The sequence below is a fragment of the Oncorhynchus nerka genome, linkage group LG22 (genome assembly GCF_034236695.1).
Source record: "Oncorhynchus nerka isolate Pitt River linkage group LG22, Oner_Uvic_2.0, whole genome shotgun sequence".
Classification (NCBI taxonomy): Eukaryota; Metazoa; Chordata; class Actinopteri; order Salmoniformes; family Salmonidae; genus Oncorhynchus; species Oncorhynchus nerka.
Window position 1 is genome coordinate 16,252,538 of NC_088417.1, and position 14,826 is coordinate 16,267,363.

General features: G+C 39.7%; 2 protein-coding genes across 2 annotated transcripts in view; both read right to left on the bottom strand.

Moving 5' to 3' along the window:
- LOC115104488 (histone-lysine N-methyltransferase 2C-like) overlaps nt 1–5,547 on the bottom strand; it is a 264,974-nt gene extending 259,427 nt beyond the window's left edge. Inside the window, 1 exon segment of the mRNA XM_065006980.1 lies at nt 4,908–5,547. The gene's annotated coding sequence lies outside the window, so the exon portion shown is untranslated.
- Nucleotides 5,548–12,431: 6,884 nt separating this feature from the next.
- Nucleotides 12,432–14,535, bottom strand: LOC115104550 (DNA repair protein XRCC2-like). Its single transcript, XM_029625907.2, has 3 exons — nt 14,427–14,535; nt 13,848–13,929; nt 12,432–13,748 (listed from the first exon to the last, which is right to left on the bottom strand). Exons 1-3 carry the CDS (start codon nt 14,463–14,465, stop codon nt 12,943–12,945), a joined length of 927 nt encoding a protein of 308 aa, XP_029481767.1. The 5' UTR covers nt 14,466–14,535; the 3' UTR covers nt 12,432–12,942.
- Nucleotides 14,536–14,826: the final 291 nt, after the last annotated feature.

Below are 14,826 nucleotides of genomic sequence, written 5' to 3' on the forward strand. Positions count from 1 at the left end.
ATGAGGAGGTAGGCGAATAATTACAATTTTGCAGATTAACACTGGAGTGATAAATGATAATGTACTGTTCTGAACTACTGTTCTGTGTTGTACTCCACTGAGCTCTACATGTTAAACAGACTATGGTTCAGATTTGCTCTGGACCAGACCAACCAAATTTGGTCTGGTTTTGGGGGCAGAGTTCAATAAAATATTAGACAGTGTGTAGAATAATACCCAAATATGCAAAGGAGGATATTGCATATTTATACCTACAGTGAGGAGAACAAGTATTTGATAACCTGCCAAATCAGCAGTGTTTCCTAATTACAAAGCATGTAGAGGTCTGTAATTTTTATCATAGGTACACTTCAACTGTGAGAGACGGAATCTAAAACTAAAATCCAGAAAATCACATTGTATGATTTTTAAGTAATTAATTAGCATTTTATTGCATGACATACAGTGGGGCAAAAAAGTATTTAGTCAGCCACCAATTGTGCAAGTTCTCCCACTTAAAAAGATGAGAGGCCTGTAATTTTCATCATAGGTACACTTCAACTATGACAGACAAAATGAGGAGAAAAAAATCCAGAAAATCACATTATAGGATTTTTTATGAATTTATTTGCAAATTATGGTGGAAAATAAGTATTTGGTCAATAACAAAAGTTTCTCAATACTTTGTTATATACCCTTTGATGGGCAATGACAACAAGGTTCACACACTGTTGCTGGTATTTTGGCCCATTCCTCCATGCAGATCTCCTCTAGAGCAGTGATGTTTTGGGGCTGTTGCTGGACAACACAGACTTTCAACTCCCTCCAAAGATTTTCTATGTGGTTGAGATCTGGAGACTGGCTAGGCCACTCCAGGACCTTGAAATGCTTCTTACGAAGCCACTCCTTCGTTGCCCGGGCGGTGTGTTTGGGATCATTGTCATGCTGAAAGACCCAGCCACGTTTCATCTTCAATGCCCTTGCTGATGGAAGGAGGTTTTCACTCAAAATCTCACGATATATGGCCCCATCCATTCTTTCCTTTACACGGTTCAGTCGTCCTGGTCCCTTTGCAGAAAAACAGCCCCAAAGCATGATGTTTCCACCCCCATGCTTCACAGTAGGTATGGTGTTCTTTGGATGCAACTCAGCATTCTTTATCCTCCAAACACGACGAGTTGAGTTTTTACCAACAAGTTATATTTTGGTTTCATCTGACCATATGACATTCTCCCAATCTTCTTCTGGATCATCCAAATGGTATCTAGCAAACTTCAGATGGGCCTGGACACGTCTGGCACTGCAGGATTTGAGTCCCAGTGGTCTTGTATGTCTTCCATCTCCTAATAATTGCTCCCACAGTTGATTTCATCAAACCAAGCTGCTTACCTATTGCAGATTCAGTCTTCCCAGCCTGGTGCAGGTCTACAATTTCGTTTCTGGTATCCTTTGACAGCTCTTTGGTCTTGGCCATAGTGGAGTTTGGAGTGTGACTGTGAGGTTGTGGACAGGTGTCTTTAATACTGATAAGTTCAAACAGGTGCCATTAATACAGGTAACGAGTGGAGGACAAAAGAGCCTCTTAAAGAAGATGTTACAGGTCTGTGAGAGCCAGAAATCTTGCTTGTTTTTAGGTGACCAAATACTTATTTTCCACCATAATTTGCAAATAAATTCATAAAAAAATCATACAATGTGATTTTCTGGATTTTTTTTCTCATTTTGTCTGTCATAGTTGAAGTGTACCTATGATGAACATTACAGGCCTCTTCTTTTTAAGTGGGAGAACTTGCACAATTGGTGGCTGACTAAATACTTTTTTGCCCCACTGTAAGTATTTGAATACCTACCAACCTGTTCTCTACTAATTACCTGTATTAACTGCACCTGTTTGAACTCGTTACCTGTATAAAAGACACCGGTCCACACACGCAATCAAACAGACTCCAACCTCTCCACAATGGCCAAGACCAGAGAGCTGTGTAAGGACATCAGGGATAAAATTGTAGACCTGCACAAGGCAGGGATGGGCTACAGGACAGTAGGCAAGCAGCTTGGTGAGAAGGCATCAACTGTTGGTGCAATTATTATAAAATGAAAGAAGTTAAAGATGACGGTCAATCACCTGATCACCCCTCGTGGGGCATCAATGATCATGAGGAAGGTGAGGGATCAGCCCAGAACAACATGGCAGGACCTGGTCAATGACCTGAAGAGAGCTGGGACCACGGTCTCAAAGAAAACCATTAGTAACACACTACGCCGTCATGGATTAAAATCATGCAGCGCACGCAAGGTCTCCCTGCTCAAGCCAGCGCATGTCCAGGCCCGTCTGAAGTTTGCCAATGACCATCTGGATGATCCAGAGGAGGAATGGGAGAAGGTCATGTGGTATGATGAGACAAAAATATAGCTTTTTGGTCTAAACTCCACTCGCCGTTTTTGGAGGAAGAAAAAGCATGAGTACAACCCCAAGAACACCATTCCAACCGTGAAGCATGGAGGTGGAAACATCATTCTTTGGGGATGCTTTTCTGCAACGGGGACAGGACGACTGCACCGTATTGAGGGGAGGATGGATGGGGCCATGTATCGCGAGATCTTGGCCAACAACCTCCTTCCCACAGTAAGAGCATTGAAGATGGGTCGTGGCTGGGTCTTCCAGCATGACCACGACCCAAAACACACAGCCAGGGCAACTAAGGAGTGGCTCCGTAAGAAGCATCTCAAGGTCCTGGAGTGGCCTAGCCAGTCTCCAGACCTGAACCCAATAGAACATCTTTGGAGAGAGCTAAAAGTCCGTATTGCCCAGCGACAGCCCCGAAACCTGAAGGATCTGGAGGAGGTCTGTATGGAGGAGTGGGCCAAAATCCCTGCTGCAGTGTGTGTAAACCTGGTCAAGAACTACATGAAACGTATGATCTCTGTAATTGCAAACAAAGGTTTCTGTACCAAATATTAGGTTCTGCTTTTCTGATGTATCAAATACTTATGTCATGCAATAAAATGCTAATTAATTACTTAAAAATCATACAATGTGATTTTCTGGATTTTTGTTTTAGATTCCATCTCTCACAGTTGAAGTACCTATGATAAAAATTACAGACCTCTACATGCTTTGTAAGTCGGAAAACCTACACAATCGGCAGTGTATCAAATACTTGTTCTCCCCACTGTATTTAGGATACATCACCATGAAGAGAATGACATTCATATCCCTAATTATGCATTTCTCTGTAGTAGAGACCAGGGACCCATGATGAAATTCTGTTTCTGGGTGTAAATCCACTTCACTTACTGTAGTTCAATAAGAGAAATTGATTTTTTCCCCCAAAGTCAGTGTGTCATGTCATAGCTCACACCCCATTCTTTCTGCAGACATCATTGACGTGTATACTTTGTTAAACTTCGACATCAATGGCTTTTGTTTGGCATACATTTTAAGTGAAAAATCAGAGTCAATGCAATTCCATTACCTTGGAATTGCCCTCCATTTATGGGGAGCCTAGTCAGAATTTGCACTGAAAGTGCCAAGACACAGGAATATGGGTTATGAAGGTGGTATGAAGTGCTTACATATTAGGAACCCTTCAAACAGTGAAAATAGTGATATTGAATAATCCTCCTTGACATTTTGCTCTCCTTTCAGCTTGGCAAAACATCTAGCTAAAAACCAACACTTCAACTATGTAGCCCAATGGCTGTACTTTAATGTGCAAGGTCTCCAAAACAAATATTAAAAGTATTACAAGTGGGGTGGTGAGACCCATCCTTTGAGGGAGGCTTGACTTTTTTGGCAACACTCATCTTCGCTAGGTTCTTAGTAAGCACTACAGGACCACGACATGTATCAGACTGATGGAGATTAATTGAGCCATTCTATGCCCTATATTCAAGGATCCGCTCATTCTTTCACATGAGTTATAAAAGCTTCAGGGTCAGTTTCCCAAACACAGATTAAGCCTAATCTGAATTGAAACAACTTTTTAGTCCAGGTCTAGGCTTAATCTAAATCCAATAAAACTCCTACCCGTCTACAGCATTTGGTCTCAATCTTCGTTCACTGAACAACATGATGCACATAGATTCTCATAACATTTTCCTGTTCTTAGCTCACATAACGCTGTGGTCCAATGACGAATTTTGTTCAAAATTAAATGAGACATCATATGATAGCAACTGGATTCCTTGGTTGTCAATGGAAGGACCTGCAAGCAGTGTTGGCTTTAAAGTCACACCAAGAGTTATGCATAGTTATTGAGGAAAGATAACAACAACACTGGGCTCACCTCATGTCATACCAATAGCCATAGAAAATGTGTGGTTCTCCAATTTAGGTCCTTTAGACCTAACGTTACTGGGTGATCAGAAATTAATTCCAGCCCATCACCTGACCTGATTCAAATAGTCAACCAAACATGCATCTTCAGTCTGGGACATAATTTGTAAAGTCAGGTGTGTTACTGAAAGGCTGAATACTGTACACCGAATATAGTGGACTAGCGTTTGAGACGTCTGGTTTAAAACGTCCAGGCTCTGTGATCTGCTTATGTCAAAACCCATTTGTACAGTTCAAGAGTGGGCATTGGGGTTGAACGTATGTTGTTCAAAGCTCTGTAAACACACACACAAAATAAGTTTTTGACCGCATCATTAGTTGATAGTCATAACCATGCCAAACACTGACATTGATTGCCTCTTCTTGCGTGAGTAGCCTAACCATAACGTTAAAGTCTCATATTAAAAATGAAATTAAGTTGAATTTAAGTAGTATGAGGCCATACATTAGCATCGAAATAATAACAGAAACCGAGCGCTCTACACTACGGTGACATGAGTGGCCACACGGAAATCTTGAGGGTGGCTGGTTCTCGCTGCGCAAGAAACAAAACTACGAGTAAAATGTCGAGATATACATTACAACTTACCTTTTAAACCCTAGAAGTGTAGATGAATTTCCTTCATGACCTTTAACGCCATATGAGAAATGTAATACTTTCGTTTATTATAAGTGGGGTATCGTTGACTCGATCTTCCACCAATTCAAAAATATGGGGAAACGACCGGTGCACTTTCGGCGCCTCAAAACCATACATTAACTGATATATTCCTTTATGTATTCTTCGGTTCTTGGCTTATAAAAGTACGTCAACCAGTTAACACAAACGTTACTTCTCTCCTTTCGACCACCAAGATTCACTTCCCACTGGAAAACGCATCAAAATGATATTATACATCCCAATCGTTTCTTGAATTCTTCACAGTAAAATGATTGCAATAATGATATATCCACAACTTGTAAATTCCCACAAAAGGTTTGTTAAAGCTTTTAAACTATCGAGAGAAAAGAAAACGCTTACGGAATTGATGCAATTCTTTTTTTTCCTTTCCAGCTTCCAGCCAACTTAAACCAGTATTAAATCCAACAAGAAACTTTCTTCAAATATTTCATATGGATTATGTTTGACATAATGTCTTCCGTTGGAACATTCCTGTTAGAATACAGAAAATTAAGTTTTCTTCTGAAAATGTGAAATTTAAAGTTGAAGCATTTACTCCATCATGGTGGCCATGTTTAGGAGAGACCTAAGCACTGCCTGTCAACGTTAGGCGCGGAAATAGGTCCAATGAAATGTTTAATTACACGTATTATATAAAATAATGGTCCAGGAGGAATAAACAATTTATAAAAAATGAGCTTATGCAAAGGCTCAAATACAAATATATGTAAATTGCAGCGTTTTGGGTCAGATCGCGTAATACATGTTTTGAAAAAAAGTCTCACTGACCCTGCGGAGTGATACATTGGAGCACTATCCAGGTAAAGAGACTTCTCAGTCATCAGCCAAGAACTCTCAAACCATGGACCTGGAGTTTGTACGTAGAGTGGATGGGATTCTGTTCGCGTGGCCATGCATTCTCTCTATTTTGATTAATATCTGCTGGTTTTATTCAAGATAACCCAGTGGCAAAATACCTATTATTTTGTGATTAGTTATTATGGTTGCAAATAAATGTGTTTTATTTCTGTTGCTATAAAAGTCATTATTCTCAGAATTATCACATAAGAATATTCTACTAGCTGGCAGAAGTGCATAACATCATGAATTGCATTTTACCTTTCGCTGCAGAAAATGATTAAGGTAATTGTGGGAGTTCTAATAGAGTTATGAATTGTGTACTTTGCTAAACATATTATGAGTTGATTATTAAACATTAAGGTATCAAACACACTTAAAGCACATCCTAATGCATCCATTTCTTTTTTGTCAAAGGGAGTCACAAATTACATTTAAACACCAGGCATCAACTTCCTTGAGGGGGCAAATAAGACACCCATACATTCACTTACATCCGCCTATCATAGTGTTACTTTATCTATTGATTCTGCTCAGCTCTTTTCTTTAGATTTCTTTTTCTCATTGATCAGTGGGATGCACTCTGGGGGTCAAGGAGGGGATGGAGGAAGACTGGTCCAGGTGCAGGAGGAAATGAGCTTCATGGGTTGAAAGAGGCTCCACTGTCTCATAGGACAGTGCTTCACTGATTCACTGAGTGCTCAGACCTCACTTATATCCTCCTCTTGTGTCCTTAGTTCTGTGTGCGTTTGTGTCAATGAAAGTGTGCTTCTTCTCTGCCCTGAAGTGTTTTGAGTAGGGGTAGGACTCATATAAATATAGTCTGCACTACTATGTTTCCCTACCCACCATCAGCACACTAAGCCATCACTGTATATGACAATAATGTTTGATTAAAAAAAAAAAAATCTATGAATAACCTTCCCCAAAATGCATCCAGTATATATTCACATCCATATAATAGACATTGGGAGTTGTTCTGATGGATGACACATGGATACAGTTAGAGGATATCCCTCTTCACTCATATGGTATACCACAATAATAATTTGTTCTTAACTGACTTGCCTAGTAAAATAAAGGTAAAATAAAAATAAAAAACAATAACACACTGTGCTTTTGTTGCAATTATACAGCCTAGATCAAGCCTAGATCAAGCTAAAGGTTCATTCAAATGTTACCTTTTGTCATCCCAAATCCTTTCTAATTAATTCAAGGAGGAATATTGGATTCATTTTGAATTGCTAATGCAGGACCTTTCTCTTTCAAGCCCAATTGTATATACCTTGAAAGGGACTGCACCACCAAAATAATAATAATTGAATTTGCACCAATCTATATAATTGGTCTGAATTAGCCCTTCATTTTCTCACGTCATGCAGTGGTTTAACATTGAGAGACTTGGGCAATACATTCACAAATTACTCCAGCTGGAGGTCTCCTGTTGAAGCAACCCAGTGGCTACCACTGTTTCACACCCGTAACATAGGCTACCTTAGGCGGTGGCAAGTAGAAAATACGGATTCTATCCCCTATGTATCCTCTTTTACTCTAATATTTGATGATACAACATGACTGCAGTGAGGTTTTATTCATAAACCTCTAACACCATGGTAACTTTGCCATTTTTTTTAACCAGGACAATAATTATAGAGATGGAATGGAACGACAAATGCATGCCACATACGAGACTAGTTAAGACCATTCACTCTGGATTTCATGGAGTTAGGTTAAATGGCAACTTCCATTATGTTTTACCTTACAGTATATATATATCACAATTTCTCAAAGCTTAAATACAATACACACACACATACACATCTGTTTAACACCTAAACACATAGCAAAATAACAAACTAAGAATCATTGGTCTCATGTCTTCTAATTAAGGATATGTTGTTGAACACACTGCTTCTTCACCCCAGGCTTGGACTACAAAATGGTATCATTCAGAGCCATAAGCCCTCCCCAGGCGTCAAGCCTTTTGCTAACTGCTGAAGAACACAAAGAAAAAATCAACAACAATAAACAAATCAATTAAGAGGAACTGTCTTTCTTTTGTGCTGCTTGGCATCCATTTGTTTTTCTGGGCCAAAGTTAAAGGCTACTGTGCTGTCTTGGTCTTGAAGTCTGTCGGTTGAATGTGGGCAAGGGGACCCAGTTAAAATCAGTAAGTAAGCAAATTCATAATTCATAATAAAATAATATTGAGCCTGTGTGCCATCATGTAACGTGCATTACATTGATTGATCGTTTATGCTGACTAAATCAAATCTAGTGTTTGAGCTATCCGGCCTGAGTGGGATGTTTTGAAATAGTATGGTTGCTGGTGCTTCAGCAAGATAGAATCAAGGTGATGCCTTTACAGCCAAGATCAACACCTTATCAATGTGGATTATGGAAGAGAGTATGGGTTATTATTGATTATCAAACATGACAGAGGATATTAATATGCATAATTGTATCCTCATGCTGAGAGAGACATTCAAATTGGTTTTGACTAAATGGGATGCAGATCAAATCAGAACTTCGTAGCAGCTTAGAAGAATTAACGTAGCAGGTTAGGAGAATTAACGTAGCAGGTTAGGAAAATTAACGTAGCAGGTTAGGACAATTAACGTAGCAGGTTAGGAGAATTAACATAGCAGGTTAGGACAATTAACGTAGCAGGTTAGGACAATTAACGTAGCAGGTTAGGACAATTAACGTAGCAGGTTAGGAGAATTAACATAGCAGGTTAGGAGAATTAACGTAGGAGGTTAGGAGAATTAACGTAGCAGGTTAGGAGAATTAACATAGCAGGTTAGGATAATTGATGTAGCAGGTTAGGATAATTAGCATAGCAAGTTAGGATAATTAACATAGCAGTTGGGATAATTAACGTAGCAGGTTAGGATAATTAATGTAGCAAGTTAGGCGAATTAGGTTAAGGTTAGAAATTGGGATTAGGTTTAGCTAAAATGCAAAACAATTGCAACTTTTGAGGTGACTTTGACATCAGCTGCATCCCTTTTAACCATGATCATTCAAGGTGATTGCCAGTGTATCTATCTATAAGGCAGCCAATTCTGAAGAACAACACAGTTGTGCCCTTGACCACACTTGCTTGTCTAAATTGCAACATCAAAAATCTTCAAATCCAACCTTTTTGGCAGAGTAAGGGTGAGTCGGAGAGATCAGAATTTTGCTTTGCTCTTTCTATGATAGAAGAGAATTGATCTGAACATTTTCAAGAAAATAGGAGCCTTAAGCCATATCGACCAGGAGCAAAGCTTAAAGAGAGAGCACAAAGAATACAATGTGAAATGACTTGGCAACTGCTGGGCGATCAGCACAGACTTGTACAGCCATGAGGCCATTGTGGTTAATGCTTATCGACTGAAACCAACTGCACACTCCAAATACAAAGGATGTCATCATTATAGGTGGGCTATTTATCCCGAACTGAGGACATCCAGAACTGAGGACACAATATAGTTTCCTCGGTTCTGGATGTCAGTTCATTCTAATGAGAAAAATTTGTATTTTTACAGATTTCACCTTTAATATTCATATTTCTTCTAACACTGTTGAGAATTTTAATTAAACAAGCCCAGCTGTCACTCAACAGAGGTCTGAAGTTGAATGTACCTTTCAAACACAACACACAACAGATTTTCACAGCTCATCTACGCAGCAATTTGTCCTAAAGGTGGATCGGTTGGGGGATACATACAGTATGTGCAACAGTCCCTGTCCTTGTGGGCTATTTAGTTAATACCCTGAGGGATAAATCACATGACATGGGACAATGGTGGACCAGAGTGAACAGCTGCTGGAGGGGTGGGTACTTTTACCAACTCCTCTTAGAGTAATAACAAACCATTCAGTGCCTAATTACTCAGTAAGGCTTGCCTTATAGAACAGAGAGCCGTGAAACAATACAGGGATCCACAGGGAGGGAACAAAACCCTGCTATTATGTACAGTACAGCTGGTCTCCGTCAATGAGCTACGAGCAGTCTGGGTTCCACAGGACGCGTGACTGATAGATAATTACTGTGTAATTAGTTGTGTTTCTCCAGGGCATCGCTATGGGATGCTGGCTGGGTGTCAAAAGTCAAAGGATAATTGGGTAGGGTGAGAGTAGTCCTGCTTGAACATGAAGACCCCATTTAAATAGTAGTGCTTGCCAGCTTGACCAAACACTCCCCATATTACAAGCTAGGTAATAGCCTAGGAATGGATGAGGCTCAACAGTCCATGAAACTGTTTTAAACTATCACCCTAAACATTTACTAGAATAGAGATTAAGGAAGTCCTATAGAGGGCGAGTTTGGTTTGACAGTTATCCCAGACTGTACATGAATCTGGATGACTGACATACAGAGGCTCTGCTCCATCCACTCTACCCTTGAACTGTCTGTGAAATATACTCTACAAGAGTGTTAACAGACATACACACAGACATATTTCTACACGCAATCTATTGATGGCTTATTTTATAGAAAACTCTCTCTTTCTAACTGTCATACAGTATATCCTCTTTTCCAAAATACTTTAGACTTAAGAAGATCTGTCATATGAAGGGTAATTTCAATTTTTAGAGTCTACAGTATTCACACCCCACATTTTGTTGTGTTACAGCCTGAATTTAAAATGGAGTCAATTTAGATTGTTTTGTAACTGGCCTACACATAACATCCCATAATGTAAAAGTGGAATTATACTTTTCTACATTTTTGAAAATTAATAAAAAATGAAAAGCTGAAACTTATTGAGTCAATAAGTATTCAACCCCTTTCTAATAGCAAGCCTAAGTAAGTTTAATAATATACGATTCTTAACAAGTCACATAATAAGTTGCATGGCCTCACTCTGTGTGCAATAATAGTGTTTAACATGATTTTTGAATGACTACCTCATCTCTGTACCCCACACATACAATTATCTGTAAGGTCCCTCAGTTGAGCAGTGAATTTAAAAACAGATCCACCACAAAGACCAGGGAGGTTTTCCAATGCCTCGCAAAGAAGGGCACCTATTGGTAGATAGGAAAAAAAGAAAAACATCAGACATTGAATATCCATTTGAGCATGGTGAAGTTATTAATTAAACTTTGGATGTTGCTTCAATACACCCAGTCACTACAAAAATACAGGCATCCTTCCTAACTCAGTTGCAGGAGAAGAAGGAAACCATTCCGGGATTTCACCATGAGGCCAATGGAGACTTTAAAACAGTTAGAGTTTAATGGCTGTGATTGGAGAAAAATGAGGATGGATCAACAACATTTTTTTTTTTTGTACCTTTATTTAACTAGGTAAGTCAGTTAAGAACAAATTCTTATTTTCAATGACGGCCTAGGAACAGTGGGTTAACTGTCTATTCAGGGGCAGAACGACAGATTTGTACCATGTCAGCTCGGGGATTCGAACTTGCAACCTTTCGGTTACTAGTCCAACGCTCTATTCCACAATAGTAACCTAATTGAAAGAGTGAAAAGAAGGAAGCCTGTACAGAATAAAACCATTCAAAAACATGCATCCTGTTTGCAACAAGGCACTAAAGTAATACTGCAAAAAATGTGCAACGCAATTATCTTTTTGTCCCGAATAAAAAGTTTATGTTTGGGGCAAATTCAATACAACACATTACTGAGTACCACTCTCCATATTGTCAAGCACAGTGGTGGCTGCATTATGTTATGGGTATGCCTCTAATCGTTAAGGACTGGGGAGTTTTTCAGAATAAAAAGGAAACGGAATGGAGCTAAGCACAGGTAAAATCCTAGAGGAAAACATGATTGTGTGCTTTATACCAGACAGGGGAGATGAATTCCCCTTTTCAGCAGGACAATAAACTAAAACACAAGGGAAAATGTACACTGGAGTTGGTTTCCAAGATAGTGAATGTTCCTGGCCGAGTTACAGTTTTGACTTAAGTCTTCTTAAATTGCCATTGACCCCCCCCTATGATCTATATGCATAGTCACTTCATGTACAAATTACCTCACCTAACCTGTACACTGACTCGGTACCGGTACCCCCTGTATATGGCCTCGTTATTCTTGTGTTATTTTTCAGTATTATTTTTTACTTTAGTCTCCTTGGTAAATATTTTCTTAACTCTTCTTGAACTGCACTGTTGGTTACGGGCTTATAAGTAAGCATTTCACAGTAAGGTCTACACTTGCTGTATTTGGCACGTGACAAATAAAGTTTGATTTAGGCTGGGTTTCTATACAGCACTTTGTGACATCAGCTCATATAAGAAGGCCTTTATAAATACATTTGATTGATTGATTGGATTTGAAATTCTATGGTAAGACCTGAAAATGGTTGTCTAGCAATGAGATCAACAACCAATGTAAGAGACCTTGAAGAAATTTGAAAATAATAAATAGGCAAATGTTACACAATCCAGCTGTGGAAATATCTTAAGAGACTTACCCAGAAAGACTAATCGCTGCCAATGGTGCTTCTACAAAGTATTGACTCCGGGGTGTGAATACTTATGTAAATTAAATATTTCTGTATTTAATTTTCAATAAATTTGCCAAAATTTCAAAAAATATGTTTTCACTTTGTCATTATGGGGTATTGTGTGTGGATGGGTGAGATTTTTTAAAATCTTAAATTCAGGCTGTAACACAACATGTGGAATAAGTCAAGGGGTGTGAATACTTTCTGAAGACACTGAATGTACAGTGTATGAAAGTATTGAGACCCCTTGACTTTTTCCTAATTTTGTTAAGTTACACCGTATTCTAAAATGTATTAAATAGTTTTTTCCCCCTCATCAACCATCACAAAATTCCCCATAATGACAAAGCAAAAACAGGGTTTAAGAATGTTTTCTTCTAAAGCATACAGTTATTCAAAAGTATTCAGTGTTCCAAAACATTTGCAACCTCTGAAACAGTTGCCCTATCTTACTTATTTCGTATTGATTTATTATTTTACAAATGACACAAACATAAAACATAATAGCATCCACATTTGGTGGATTAAAATAATCCAACAAATGTAAGAAATAAAATCACTAAAAGTTGCTGTAGCATCTAATATCAGTTTAACACATCCAGAATCAGAATAGAATTCAATCAATTGAGTTCAACAACATCTTCATAAAAACTGAACACCCCCTTCCATAACACAAAAAGATGAGCATTTAGTGCCTCTTGTACTTGTGGTGGTGCATGCAGCTGAAAACACCTGCTTTCTGTCCTTGGTCACCTCTCCTTTGGAGAACAGCACTCTGTGTGTCACTAGCCTCTGCCAGGCCCTGCTGAGGTAGGCCTTGTCAAAGTTTGAGGCATGAGAGGAGGACCACTGTCTCCAGGAGGAAGACGATGAGGATGGCTCAGAGGGCCCAGGTGTCATGGCCGCCAAGTCAGCCTGAGCCGAGTGCCCGTAGTTCCTCATGATGGCGTGCGTGGTGGCGAACACCACTATACGGTAGTCTCTCAGCAGCCGATCCAGGAGCTCTGAACACTTCCTGAGGTTGGCTTCCTGCTTTGCCACGCTCTCCCCTCCCCCACTTCGGTCCACCCAATAGAAGGCTGAGATGCTGTCGATGACCAATAGGCACAGAGTGGGCCGGCTGCAGAAGGTATTCTCCAGGTAGTGCAGTGTGAGAAGCAGCTGGACTGAGCTGGAGCAGTGAACCACGAAGAGTCGGCCTAGGCAGGCTCGCACCCTCTCCTCAGGCTCTACTGCCGCACCACTATCCTCTCCTTTTGCGTCCTCCCCCAGGCGCTGCTCCAGTACTGTCACCAGCCTCAGCATGTCAAAGTGGTAGTCGGTGTCCACGTACATGACTTCCACTTCCAGGCCCCCCCGGTCGGCTGGGAGGATGCAGTGGGTCACCAGATGGTACATGGTCTCAGTCTTTCCACTTCCCTCGGTGCCATGGAACTCCACTACGTCACCTGGAGAATGAATGTAAAAGAAATGTAAACTATGTGACTACTGTAATAATTTCTTTATATGGCCTGATGCTGCCATGTTTATACACCAGGGGAAACTACCTTGAATAGGTCCAGCACCATCAGGAAAGATGTGAGGTTCAATGTCCCTCAATGACCGTCTCCCCTCCAACCTAGCAAACAACTGAAATAAAATACATACTCATTTAGAAAACAACATAATATATTCATGACCCATAAGCTACTTCTGATTTTACTTTGATAACAAAGTACTACTAGCTGCTAACTTGAAGTTCTGGTTTACCTTCGGTATTCATATCTGGCCCAAAGCAGGAAAACAGCTGATCAGAACCAGGAAGTGACTGTAAAATGTTTGTTAGAACTAAGCTAACTGCGATGTGTCTCTGTGGTTACTAGATCGTTGTATGGAAGTGCGTAAGTGTTAACAATGTTAGTTATCGGGTACATACTCGTTAACCTGTATGGAGTGTGTGTCGAAAGCGACAGAAAAGCACGAAAGGGTTATAAAAGAGCACGTACAAAGAAAAGGTTGGTTAGCTAAGCACATGGGGATATACTTGATGGAAAGGTGCACATCGACATATACATAATGTTACTTTATTAAAAACCTTTCGTTAGATACTTATTACACTTATAGGGTAACGTTAATTTGCAACATACTTGTGCACCGTTCTCTGTCATTTTGGCAGTAGTTGTCATCCCCTGTGTCTGTCAGGAAAAAAGAACGCGCTTTTTCAAATCGACTTCCTGCTTTTAGTATTTTACCGTAATATCTGACACAGACGAGCTATATGCATTGTTACCCAATCTTTGCTACACATAATGAAAAGTAGTTAAGCATAATTGCTATTAATCCTAACTTTATCAATAATAAAGTATATTAGAACGTGTGACATAATATTATTTTCCTGCTTTTCATTGGGCGCGTGAGGAATGGTTACAGCATAACAAGGTTGCCAAGGTTGCCAAAATTTCGCGTCCAGAGAGGAAACAGTGGAGTTCAGATGCCACCTTGCGTTGTTTATATTGAGATACATTGGTGGTATTCTGGCAGCGTTTT